Raw genomic sequence first — 14,589 nt, 5'->3', positions numbered from 1 at the left:
AGAACGAGCTTGCGGCCTGCCAAAAATAACACGCAAGCCGTGACTTATTTCTCTACTGGATATTCATTGGAATAGTGGCACTTAAACTTACAAATCTGAAATGAGAGTGAAATAACATGGCTGAAATAAGAAAAGAACCTATTAGGCTAAATGTTGCAAAATCTGATAAGACAAATTAGGTGACTTTTATCGTTTGTAAATGATATCTCAATAAAGCTATTTTCTGGGACTTCCCTGGCAGTCCAGCGGTTAAGGCTTCACCTTTCAATGCAGGGGGTGTGGGTTCAATCCCTGGTCAGGAAGCTAAGGTTCCACAGGCCAAAAAACCAAAACATAAAAAAACAGAAGCAATACTGTAACAAATTCAATGAAGACTTTTAAAATGGTCCACATAAATAATAATAATAAATAAAATTTTTTAAAAATGTTTAAGCTCTTTATTGGAATATAATTGCTTTACACTCTTGTACCAGCTTATGAGGTACACCAAAGTGAATCAGCTGTATTTATACACATATCCCCATAACCCCTCCCTCCCACGACTCCCTCCCGGCACTTCCCGTCCCAGCCCTCTAAGGCGTCACCCATCATCGAGTTGATCTCCCTTTGTTACACAGCAACTTCCCACTAGCTATCTATTTTACAGTTGGTAGTGTATATACGTCTATGCTACTCTCTCACTTCGTCCCAGCTTTTTTTTTTAAATAAAGCTCTTTTATGAAAAACCTAACAGTACTGTTTAATCCGTTTTCTCAAAGGGAGTTATAGAAGCCTTACTGTCTGGGCATGTCTAAATCAATAGAAAAAGCACTGTAGACTTTGAGATTTGCATGCGTAGTATGAAGATAATGCTGAAATGAATGAATTTAGCATCCAACCTTCATTCACCTAGATGACATAATCAGCCCAGCCCTGATATGTATTTTCAGCTCATCCTGGGAGTGATCGGTATGCACTAAGCATCCACACTCACCCTCTTTCCCAGCGTCACCCATCTGTCAGCTAACCACCAGAATGAGATGTGTACAGTCGCAAAACAGAGAAAAGTGCCTGGGCCACACAGAGAGCATACTCTTGACCCTGAACAAATCTAATTAACCAGTCATATTTTACCCAATCCTGGCTGTGTGGTGACCTGACTTAGGAAATGGGTATTTTCAATTTCTACAATTCTCCGATAATGGAAAGCTACTTTGTATTAATATTTATAAGATAAAGTGATTTTATGTATATTTGACTAAGGAATTGCCTTGAAAACTTATGAATTCAAAGAAAAGTGAAATGAGGAAGTTCTCTATCAGGTGTGGAGATGAACACCGGGCTCCATGCAAATAGGCTTATCACCACTACACGGAAGGTCCTGGGAGAAATACGGTGAGACCACAAAGCTCTGCACAGCCTAGGAACTCAAAAGAGGAGACAAGGATTTTGCCATCAAGGTATGAAATTGATGGGCAGCAGCAATGGCTTGATGGGAGGAAGCAGGACCCCCCCAGGCAGGCAGGACAGACAGGCAGCAGTGTCAGCTGACTGCAGGCACCTGCTGCCAGACCACCTGAGTTTGAACCCTGACTCTTGCAACAACTGAGCAGAACCCCGGGAAAGCTGCTGACCTCACAAAACTGTGGAGGGCACGACTCAAGAGCTGGAAAATGCAGCGCTCTAGTGCCTGGGATGTAACAGGTGTCTTTTTATAACAGGCATTTTTTAAGGTTGTTGTGAAGAGGTAAAGCAGCAAAGGGACTTGTGGAAGTGGAAATGGCTGGACCTGCCAGGACTGGACAGCGTCACAGTCTGGCAGCTGGAGCTCTGGGATCAGAGGTCGAGGCTCGGTCCTCACCCAGCCCCGGTCCCCTGGGACACCGAGCAGGCTGCAGGCTTCCTTCGGGCTTCAGTACGATCAGAACTCTGATCAGAACTCTAGGAAAGCCAGGGCCTCCCTCACACGCTGGCCTCAGGCTGCCCTGCACCTGCACATGCTCCTGAGAAGCAGCTCCACTTACACAAGTCGTGCGGGTCGAAGGGCCGAGGGGGGTCAGGTTCCCAGTCATCCAGGTCAGTGTCTTCGCCATCTTCCTCCTCCTCGTCCTCAGAATCCTCATCCTCATCTTCGTCCTCCTCCTCCTTGGCCTCTAGTCTAGCCATGGGGTTCTGCAGAGTCGCCAAAGGGTCCGAGCCGTCCACGCCCTCAATTGAGGGTAACACCTGGTTGTGCACTGGCAACGAGGCCTGGACAATGTTTAATCGGAACGTTAGCACAGCCCGTTTGGGGTTAGCTGGGACACGTGCACACAGGATACAAGGTTTTGGTGCAAGATACTCCTCTCACCAGCTCCCTTCAAGGCCCTGCAGGAATGACTTGCATTTCCATCTGTGGGCGGTAATAAGGAGACTATTTTCCTTTTTGCTGTTTCTGTCCCACATCTGGGCTCCTTTGGTGCCAGCAAGAGTTTCAAACCCCACAAGCCCCTGACTGTGTGCTGGGGACCCTCGTGCTGACCCCGCCCTTCACCTCAAGTCCCACTTCCTTGCTCTCTCAGCCTTTCCAAACCTGCATGAGAGGACTGCCCTGTCTCCCCAGAGACTTCAAATATGAAAGTAACAAACCTTTCCATACCTTCCTGGAGCGTGTGTGGTATCACCAGCCCCAACATCTGAACTCGGTTTTGGGTGGGGGTCCCTCCTGCCTTTCCAGGTGGCCACACCATAGTGTGGGTAAAGATCAGACCCACCTTCAACCACATGGCTTTAAAACTGAACACGGAGTGCAAGATGCAGTTGGTAAAATTCAACGGGTATCAGCTCTCCTTTCTGAGGTTTGTAAGTAAGAAGGAAAGAGATGCCTATTTCGTTCCCTCTGAAATTAGTCTTTTGCAAATAAGACACGGTTTCGGTCATGGGATTAGATTAATGCAACTTTACCAAATACACAGGAAGAAAATAATGGTACCTTAAAAGTTCTCACCTCCTAAATAAGCAGCCTGGGGTTATATACCACCCAGACCCCTCTTAATGCAGTGTATTTCTCCTGCCCCGTTAGCAGCACTGCTCACACTCAAGCCATGCCCGCTTCTTGTTCAATAAGTAAGACATGTGTTTTTAAGTACCTATTCCTTTTTTCTTTACCTTCCCTTGCCTACGATGCTCTTTCCTCAGCAGCTTTCCAAACCCTGTCATCTTTCACTTTCTCCAGGAACCACTCCGCTCTCTGCTCTGACCTCCTGCAGCACCTGGAGTCACAGAATCCTGCTTGACAACCCTGTCCAGCCTGGGCTTCACATTTCATCACCACACCCACCAGGCAGCCCGGATGGTTCTGGAATAGCTCAGGGATGTTCCCGAGGGGTCGAGACTTCCCCGACTTTCCTCTCAACTTAGACCAAGTAAGTCCACCCTTCCACCACATGAAGACAGTTCCTCCAGTACTTCAAGACCAAAACCCCTAGTTTACTGACTCATTTCTCACATGGCGAACCTTCCAGATCTCTCATAGTCCTGCTGTGTCCATTCACCCCTCAGCAGATCCCCGTCAGCTTGCACCAGTGCTTACTGGAGACTACCACGTCCTAGTGCTGCCCCATTTGGAACCTGCAGGTCACTGAAACGCCTGGATCCTCTTGTCATCTCACGGAGTGCTACTGAACCCTTTTTCTCTCGCTCAGGACTTAAACAGCTGATTTTTACTTAAATGGCCATTTATCTCCAGTAAATTTCATTTTATTGCCTTTTCTGTTCTTCTAGTCTGCCAAGGTCTCTCAGTCTTGGTTCTGACATCCCACACCTTAGCCATCCCTCGAGGCTTTGTCTCCATTGCCAAACACCATTTACTCTTCAATTTGTATGCATTTTCACGTGGGCCCAGCATGCCTGTCCACCTTCATCTCATGGAAGCAGACCGTAGGCCTTGGGTTCAGACAAGTTTGGATTAAAATCCTGGCTCCAGGGACTTCCCTGGTGGTGCAGTGGTTAACAATCTGCCTGCCAATGCAGGGGACACGGGTTCGAACCCTGGTCCGGGAAGATCCCACATACAGCAGAACAACTAAGCACATGCGCCACAACTACTGAGCCTGCGCTCTAGAGCCCTCGAGCCACAACTGCTGAGCCCTCGTGCTGCAACTACTGAAGCCTCCGTGCCTAGAGCCTGTGCTCTGCAATAAGAGAAGCCACCACACTGAGAAGCCCACACACTGCAATGAAGAGTAGCCCCCACTTGCCACAACTAGAGAAAGCCCATGCGCAGCAATGAAGACCCAATGCAGCCAATAAATTAATTAATTAAAAATAAATAAATAAAATAAAATCCTGGCTCCACTACTTAGCAAGTTAACACACTTCTCTGAACCTGTGTGTTTTTATCTGTAAAATGGGCATGATAATACACATCTCATAGGTTGTTGTGAGGGTTAAATGGAACAACATGTATAGAGCCAGGAGAAGAGTGTCTCGCATTTAGGAAGTGCTTAATATTAATATATGATTAATTATTATCATGTTATTATCATTATCATAAGTTCTTTAAGGACCGAGGTGACAACATGTATTTCCTCTACAACCTGGAAAGGCTGCTGGGCATGTAGCAGGTAACCAATGAAGATTAGTTTGTGGAAATACATTTGGCCCTTTGGGAAATGACGTCAATCCCCTTAGGCATCTTAAAGGGACTCTGCTGCTCTTCACAGAAACATCTTTTTTCAGTTGTGCATCTAAGTTCTTAAACTCTATAAAGAAATAGTATTGTGGGCATTTACAGAATATGACCCGCTTTGGCAGTTAAAGGTCGCTGCCCAACATGCGAAACCCTCAGGCTGAAGAAAGCAGATAAAATCAGTTACCTCAAATAGCATAGGCGTGTTTTAACACGCACTCACTTAGCCCAGGAGCCCAGACTCATACGTGACATTCCATCTGTAGCTCAGGGCCTTTTAGAAGTGCACACGGGAGGACAAAATTCTGCGGGGTGCTTCTGCTTCAACTTCAATAGAGACAATAAAATGCTCACTGAGGTGAGGACTCAACAGGGAAAAGAGCAGGGACTTCAGGCAATGGAACTGCACTTGCCACCCCCTCTGCATCCTCACCTGATCAGCTCCCACTTGCTGTCTCCGAGCGCAGCTTCCATATCACCCTTCACTCTAAGCCATGTAAAGTTTATGCCAGCATTAGTGATGAATGCTATCACACGCTGAACAAACCAAAGCATACTTCCACCTCCCCTCCTCATAAATTCTTTATCTCTTTGCAGAGCCAACCTGAAAGAATGAATTCGGCAATTGGGAGTTACTCCCATGAAGCTGCGCTGTATTTTTCCCAACAGATGCTGCTAGAAAGACTGTGGTCAGGCAAGTTACTGCTGGCTTCTTGCCACTGCTGAAGAGCTGACATGGAAACAGACCAACAACCACCTCATCCCCTGGGCTGGAACTCTCCTCAAAGGCTGTGGTAAGGAAAAGGCTTGAAGGGCTCAGTATTACCTAGAGGGACTGATGCTAAAGCACAGGTGGAATGTATACCAGAATGGCACAAGCTACCACTGAAAAGGGATGGAAAGCCTGGAGGATAATCATTTGTAGGTAAGAACTGTGTATTTCAGACAGTACGGATCTTCACACACAGCAGGCATGCATTACAGATTCGTTTCATTAATAATTCACATTCAACTGACATTTACTGAGTGCCAGGCACGTATCTCAATTCCTTGGAGGCTAGATCACTCTACTACCCAGCTCCCAAGTGGCATAGGTGAAATCCACATTCTGATTCTGCCCTGCTTTTCCACCACATCACAACGGCCCCTGCGGAGCTGAGTCTATTCAAGGAGGAGGTAAACAGCACATACACCTTGAGTACCCGAGCAACAGGGTAACACACCTGCTCCTGAGGCAGCAGCCAGGCAGCAGGGCAGGGAGCAGTGGATGCCAACTTCACTTGGAGGAAAAGATTAGTAACAAAAACAGTTCACGCCCCTTCATTCTGTCAAGCACAATAAAACATGGCAAGAGGAGAAGGAATCTGTTAAACTCATGGTATACTTTCTCCTTCTCACTTAATATCACTCTCGGCAGTTATTTCTGAAACAACATAATGCATTTCAGAATACAATTTATCTGAGAGTGAAACATGAAATTACACTGGACAGCAGCAAACACAACAGAATGCTCCGGGTTCCTACTGAGACCAATTATGAGGGCAGCATATTTCCCTCTCAGTGTGTGGGGAGTCACACATGTTCCTTTTCAGAAACAAAGTGGAGACTGTGCTTCTAGGTCTGGAGAGTCCCTTGCCTTCTTTCTGGTCCAGGGAATACGCACATGAAAAAGGCTTCATGTGGATTTTGCCACCACTACAGACAACTGAAAGACAGGAAACCTTTTGCTATGGATTAAAAAAAAAAAGGCACCTATCATCTATGTTGAACCCTCACTCCAACTTTCTATCCAGAATTTATGCAGGTCATGGAATAAACTGATAATCACTGAGGTGTTATAGCCAGAAATAAAAACCGTGCCGGTTGAAAGGAAACTACAGTAAAGACAGATACTAAGGCAATGGTTATACTGCCTGTAATGTCCGGTTCTCAGAGCTATCTGAGTATGACTTTCCTTTTGTACAAAACATGAAACAGGCAGGTTGTTTCTGGAGATTAGAGAAGATGAAGGGCCCTTTGAGGTGCAAATGGCAACAAAACCTCTAATTAAAATGATACCTTAAAATTAAAGAGACAAAATACCACTTTGCTTATCAGATTGGCAAAATTTTAAAAGGATGTAAATACCCAGTGGGGCAAGGGCATGTGGAAATGGGCGATCTCATTCATTGTTGGTGGGAATGTAAACTTTTTCAGCATCTGAAAAGCAACTGAGAAAGTCCGACCAATATGACTTTCCCATTTATAATGACAAATTTCAAATCTATATCAAATAGAGAGAATAGTATAATAAATGTTATGGACCCATCACTCAGCTTCAACCACTATCAACTCAGGGCTCACCTTCCTTCAACTGTTCCCCCACCCTCTTTCACCCCTCACTGGACTGTTTTGAAGCAAACTTCAAATATTCTATACTTTCATCTCTAAGTAGTTCAGTAGATAGCTCTAATAGAAAAGGACTTTTGTATTTTATTTATTATCATATCTAAAAAATAATCATTCCCTAACACCATCAAATATCCAGTTCTTGTTAGGATTTCCCCAAGTGTATCATAATTTTTTTTAGAGTTGGTGTGTTCAAATCAGGACTCAAACAAGGTCCACATGCTGCATCTGACTGATTTGTCTCTGAAGTCTCCTTTTATCTGTAAGTTCCATTTCTCTTCTTTTTCTCCAGTTTGTCCACTGCCCACAGTCTAGATTATGCTGACTGCATCCTTGTATGTCTTGTAACCCATTACATTTTGTTTACTGGGCTTCCTATTAGTTGGCAGTGAAATCTAGACACTCGACCAGATTCAGGTTCAGTTTGAGGGGAGGAATACCTCTTACATGGTAAAATGCAAGAGGAGGCACACAACACCAGGAACCCGATAATGAATGTTCTCTCTTTTTAGTGATATTGACAATGTTCAGAGGGGTAAGTTGATCCATTCATTACAAAGTGCCACCTCAGCTTTTTCCTGATGACAGGCGATGAAAAATGGCAATGCTCTAAGCCAATCATCCCCTCTTTATTTATTAGTTGGATGCTTCCACAATGAAATTTCTCTCATCAAGTGATTGTTTATCTGATGACACTTGGGAGAAAGGCCGGATTCTTTCCGGTCATTTATCACTTTTCCCAATAATGTGGTAGTCTCCCAGCATTCAAAAAGTGACCAAACAGTTGTTTCTTCCCATATCCATATGAACTTGTGGATTTTAAATATATTTAATGTGTTTCAATCTATTGTAAATATTTTTCCTTTTTTATGAGTCAAATTGTCCCATTTTGGCCCCTTCAAGTTAGATCTTGAGTTCCTTCCCAGGACCCCAGAAAAGAAGTTTTTACTCGCTTCCTTGCATTCTGATAAGACAAGATGTTTCAGGCACATCTTGTATATTTTCTGCCCCAGAGCTAGAATCTGCCATTTCTCTAAGTAGCCCTGATACCTTTTATTGGAAAATTGTATTTAGAGACTACATAGGATCATTGCTACTGGACTGATGACTACATCTAAACCTTGTCAGTGGCCAGAACTAGAAAACATGTTTTTTAAGAGAAAAACAAATCACGAGTTCACACTGACATTCTAATTCAAATTTAGGATTCTAACTTTGTATTTAATTTGTCTGATTTTTATATTTGTATCTTTTTTCACTTTCACAAAAATCTTGGTTCTTAATTAATTTAAAATGTGAATACCTTTAGTCTCTATCATTTCTCTTTGGGGAATTTATTCTAAGGAAATAATCTGATATGACATCTATGAGAATGTTCTTTATAGTAGCAAAAAAAAAAAGAAAAGAAAAGAAGGGACCTACATATAAAACAATAGATGGAGAATATAAATAATAGTATATCCTCATAATAGAATACTATACATCCAATAAAAATGATGACGTATATTTTCAGGATGCTATTAAAAGAAAAAACATCATCAAGATGAAAGCTATTTTAAAAGAAAAAAATATCAAATACACTGGCTAAAAATACAATGAACAATTGAATAAGCACATAAAATAAAATATTAGCAACCAAATCCAAATCCAGACATATATGAAAAGGATCAAACAGAGTTTATTACAGAAGGCAAGGCTGGCTTAATTTTTAAATATCAATTAATATGATCCACCTTACTAACAGTAAAGAGAAAAATCTCAACAGACTCAAAAAAGCATTTGATAAAAATCAACATCCAGGAGGCCCCTAGATAGCTTCCTCCACAAGAGGGCAGATAGCAGTATCAAGCAGTATCAGCAGTATCTCGTCTTATGGAACTGAAAACCACAGCCACAGAAAGATACAGAAAATGAAAAAGCAGAGGACTTTGTACCAGATGAAAGGACAGGATAAAGCCCCAGAAAAACAACTAAATGAAGAGGAGATAGGCACCCTTCCAGAAAAAGAATTCAGAATAATGATAGTGAAGATGATCCAGGACTTTGAAAAAAGACTGGATGCAAAGATCGAAAAGTTCACCAAAGACCTAGAAGAATTAAAGAACAAACAGAGATATGCAACACAATAACTGAAATGAAAAATACACTAGAAGGAACCAACAGCAGATTAACTGAGGCAGAAGGGTGACTAAGTGACCTGGAAGACAGAATGGTGATAATCACTGATGCAGAAAAGAATAAAGAAAAAAGAATGAAAAGAACTGAAGACAGCCTAAGAGACCTCTGGGACAATGTTAAGTGCACCAACATTCGCATTATAGGGGTCCCAGAAGGAGACGAGAGAGAGAAAGGACCTGAGAAAATATTGGAAGAGATTATAGTTGAAAACTTCCCTAACATGGGAAAGGAAATAGCTACTCAAGTCCAGGAAGCACAGAGAGTCCCAGGCAGGATAAATCCAAGGAGAAACACGCCAAGACATATAGTAGTCAAATGGACAAAAATTAAAGACAGAGAAATATTATTAAAAGCAACAAAGGAAAAACGACAAATAACATACAAGGGCACTCCCATCAGGTTAACAGCTGATTTCTCAGCAGAAACTCTGCAAGCCAGAAGGGAGTGGCATGATATATGTAAAGTGATGAAAGGGAAGAAACTACAATCAAGAATACTCTACCCAGCAAGGATCTCATTCAGATTTGACGGAGAAATCAAAAGCTTTACAGACAAGCAACAGCTAAGGGAATTCAGCACCACCAAACCAGCCCTCCAACAAATACTAAAGGAACTTCTCTAAGCGGGAAACATAAGAGAAGAAAAGGACCTACAAAAACAAAAACAAAACAATTAAGAAAATGGTACTAGGAACATACATATCGATAATTACCTTGAATGTAAATGGACTAAATGCACCAACCAGAAGACACAGGCTGGCTGAATGGATACAAAAACAAGACCCATATATATGCTGTCTCCAAGAGATCCACTACAGACCTAGGCACACATACAGACTGAAAGTGAGGGGATGGAAAAAGATATTCCATGAAAATGAAAATCAAAAGAAAGCTGGAATAGCAATACTCATATCAGATCAAATAGACTTTAAAATAAAAAACGTTACAAGAGACAAGAAAGGACATTACATAAAGATCAAGGGATCCATCCAAGAAGAGGAGATAACAATTATAAGTATATATGCACCCAATATAGGAGCACCTCAATACATAAGGCAAATGCTAACAACTATGAAAGAGGAAATGCAAGGCAGAAATGGAGACACAGGTGTAGAGAACAAACATATGGACACCAAGTGCGGAAAGCGGGGAGGGTTGGGGGGAATGAACTGGGAGATTGGGATACCAAATTGTACACTCTTAAATATATGCTGTTTATTGTCTGTTAACTGTATCGCAATAAATGTTCAAAAAAAAAATCAACATCCATGAATAATAATCAACATCAATCAATAATAAACACTCATTAAAAACCATAAATAAAGGGAGATTTCTTAATTGATGTGTTTTTTTATCAAAATCCTGCACTAAACATCATTCTTAATAGTAAGGCAGTGAAAGTTTTTCCTCTGCGATCAGGAAGGAAAATGAGAAACCTACAAACCTACTAGCACCACCTCTACTCAATAATGTATTGGAGATCCTAGCCAGCAGACCAAGGGGGAACAAAAGAAGAAATAAAAATGAAATATGTAAGTGAGCAAACATAACAAAACAGAAACAGAGTTATAGACAGATAGCAAACAGGTGGTTACTGGAGTAACGGAGGGTGGGGGAAGGAAAGAAATAGGTGAGGCAGATTAAGAGGTACAAAATTCTAGTTGCAAAATAAATGAGTCATGGGTATGAAATGTACAGTGTGTGGAATACAGTCAGTGAGTAATATCTTTGTATGGTGACAGATCATAACTAAACATCATGGAATGTATGAAATGTATAGAAAAAAATCATTATGCTGTATAACAGGAACTAACACAGTATTGTAGGTCAGTTATACTTCAAAAACAAACAAACACACAAACTCATAGAAAAAGTGATCACACTTGCAGCTACCAGAGGTGGTGGGTGGGGGGAGAGGGGATTGGATGAAGGTGGTCAAAAGGTACAGACTTCCGCTTACAAGATAAATAAGTCCTAGGGATGTCATGTAATCAACATCTATTCTCCATCTATTAACACTGCTGTATGTCATATATGAAAGTCGTTGAGAGAGTAAATCCTAAGATTTCTCATCACCAAAAAAAATTTTTTTTCTATTTGTTTAATTTTGGAGATGATGGATGTTCACTAAACTTGCTGTGGCAATCATTTCATAATGTCAGTCAGTCAAATCATTATGCTGTGCACCTTAAACTTATAATACAGCACTGTATGTCAATCATATCTCAATAAAACTGGAGCGAAAAGAGATATAAGGATCAGAAAGAAATAAAAATATCAGTATTCATAGACAACATGACTATCACGAAAATCAGAAATAGAAATTGATAAATGAAATTTTAAAAAATTATACTGTAATTTACAATATTGTCAAAAGACACCAAATATTTAGGAATTAAAAAGAAGACAATTTTTGAACTTTCATTTAAAACTCAGGGATACTGCTATATATAAAAATAGATAATCAACAAGGACTTAATGTATAGCACAGGAAACTATATTCAATATCCTGTAATATCCTATAATGGAAGAGAATGTAAAAAAAAACATATTTTTATATATGTATAACTGAATCACTGTGCTGTACACCTGAAACTAACAACATTGCAAAGCAACTATATCTTAATAAAAATGTTAAAAATAAATAAATAAACTCAGGGATAGATCATATTTACAGATTGGAAGATTCAATATTATAAAGATGCCGATTCTTCACAAACTGATCCATAGATACAATGAAATGCCAATTAGTTTCCTGCAGGCCTTTGGTGGAAACTTCCGGGCTGATTCTAAAATATGTATGGAAAAGCAAAGGGCCAAGAAACTCCTGAAGAAGCACAAAGTGGAGGGAGGATCACACTCCTGGATGTACTGTGGTTCCTTCATAAAACTGAACACGATATAGCAATAAAAGTAGAAGGAAAAAACCACAGCTGCACCCAACAACATAAAGAACGGAACTCTCCCAAGCATAACATTAAACAAAAGAACAAGACGAAAAGGAAACCATCCTAAGGTATTCAGTTCATATAAAGTTCAAAACCATGGAAAACCAGTCTACGCTGTCAGCAGGCAGAAGAGTGCTATCTTTGAGGAGAAGGTGAGGAGAAGTGACTAGCAGGGAGCATAAGGACGGCTTTTAGAAGATGGTAATGCTCTCTTATTTAATCTGGTGTTGGTTCCAGAGCGTGCTCACTTCGTGGAACATCATTGCACTATTGCTTATAAGGTTTTGCACTTTTCCAGATGTATGTTATAATTTAATTAGGAAGTTTAAAAAACAGTAAGGAAATATGGGGGACATAAAGGCAATTACACAAATAACACGGAAAAGAATAGATATAAAAATGATCACAGAGAAAATGTTAGATAGAAAAAGCAGAGTCAATATACTCACACTGATATTCCTGAAAAAGTGAACAGATCAAATGAAACTGAAAAGATCTCAAAAAACCTAATAGATGAAAATGTTCCCGAAAGAGAGTCTTAACCTATACATCAACAGGACACACCCTGTCCTAGGGAATTCTGATTCATATGCTGGTGGAGTCATTTAGACGTCAAAGAAAAACTTCAAGGATAAAGAAAGACTTAAACAGGCATTAAGATAGAAAAGGAATGAGGAAAATAATCAAAATTAGACTCAAGCTATCTACAAATTAAATTTCAGGAGATAATGGAGCAAAATCTAAATACCTATGGTTACTGAACAGAACATAAACACACTAGTTACAATAATAACACAACTAACCGCAAACAGAGGGGGAGGAAGTGTCAGTGTGCTGATGTGAGGTCATCACAGCAGGAGCTGGGGACAGAGGGGACTGGAGATCATGGCCCGTTAAGAAACTGTGAGGACCCCAACCTCCTTCAGGTTCACCTCCATTCCCTTTTCTCCTACTGAACGCAAGTAAACTTAAGTTTAAAGTATTTAGATTAATAATAGCATTTAGGGCACAGTTTTCCCCTGCTTGTTTTTCTTTGTCTGTTTTATGTCTGGAAGGAAGTCTGGAATAATAGTTACCAACTGTAAGTTAATGAGGATGTTTCTGGGCAGAATTTGCTGGTTTGGGTTTTTTCATGTACTTCTCTTTTTGTGTATTGCTTCAACTTTTTGTGAAAAAAAATCATAAGTCCACAAATGAGTGAATGAATTAATCATCTATGAAGCACAGTCAAAGGCATTTCATTTTATTTTTTTCCTGCCAAGTTGTAAAAACGAATTAAATCTATCCATTGCTTGCTTGGTGGAATCAATAAATATTCACAGAAATGGACATGATTTGTTTATCAAGAATATATCTAATTAGTACAAAAATACTAAAATAAAAGGGTAACTCTGCTACAGACCATTTGTGACTCCCCAAAGCTCATACATATGTTGAAACCTAATCCCCAGTGTGACAGTGTTAGAAGGTGGGGCTTCTGAGAGGTGATTGGGTCATGAAGGTAGAGCCCCCATGAACGGGATTAGTGCCCTTATACAAGACCCCAGAGAGCAGCCTTGCCCCTTCTGCTCTGTGAGAAGACAGCCGTCTGTGAACAGGAAGAGAGCTCTCACCAGACAACAAACCTACTAGCACCTTGATCTGGGACTTTCCAGCCTCCAGAACTGTAAGAAATAAGTTTCTGTCGCTTATGAACCACCCAGTGTATGGCACTCTGTTACAGCAGCCCAGACGGACGGAGACAAATTCTCATTCAAGTTGACAGACCCCACAAAATTGTAGGTCACTACCAAACAGGAATAAATTCAGCCATAATTGATAAGACAAAGACTCCTAATTCCCTCTAGATTTCATAAATAATACCAACACAACTACAAAATGTTCAAATTTTCAAATGGAAGTATCCAAATCACCTACTAAAATTTTTAAAAGCAGGAAGTTCCTACTAAAGATAATTTATTTGACAATCACTCATGACAGTCAGTGGCACAGCTAAATAAACAGTCAAACTAGCCAACAGGAAAATAAAACTATTTGAATTCACATTCCCTTGAGGGTAAGACTGACAATATCCAGCTTCTGCACCTGCCTTACCACTTTCACAACCTGGAGGAAAATAAGGAAGGAGCCACTCAAAGTCAAAAAGGATATATTAGAAAAATAGATAAAAGGAAAGAAATGTTTCAAAAGACAACCAAGGGGACTTCCCTGGTGGTCCAGTGGCTAAGACTCCTTGCTCCCAGTGCAAGGGCCTGGGTTTGATCCCTGGTCAGCGAACTAGACCCAACATGCCACAGCTAAGACCCAACAAAGCCAAATAAATAAATAAGAAAAGAAAGCCAAGGAGAATCTCAATTCTCAGAAAGTAGAACGAAGAAGGTTGCCACTAAATGTATATGTAATTTAAGCAGGAATTTTTCTCCAATAT

General features: G+C 40.8%; 1 protein-coding gene across 2 annotated transcripts in view; it reads right to left on the bottom strand.

Moving 5' to 3' along the window:
* The window catches only part of PRDM10 (PR/SET domain 10), an 89,488-nt gene that overhangs the window by 39,899 nt on the left and 35,000 nt on the right, over positions 1-14,589 (bottom strand). For both annotated transcript variants that reach the window (XM_057748826.1, XM_057748827.1), the window contains exon 5: positions 2,004-2,229. In XM_057748826.1, the coding sequence (XP_057604809.1) occupies positions 2,004-2,229 (226 nt within the window). The remainder of the gene's footprint in view (positions 1-2,003; positions 2,230-14,589) is intronic.

Source organism: Hippopotamus amphibius, chromosome 9 (assembly GCF_030028045.1).
Source record: "Hippopotamus amphibius kiboko isolate mHipAmp2 chromosome 9, mHipAmp2.hap2, whole genome shotgun sequence".
Lineage (NCBI taxonomy): Eukaryota > Metazoa > Chordata > Mammalia > Artiodactyla > Hippopotamidae > Hippopotamus > Hippopotamus amphibius.
Note: the sequence above shows the minus strand (reverse complement) of the source record. Positions and strands in the feature narration are given on the sequence as shown.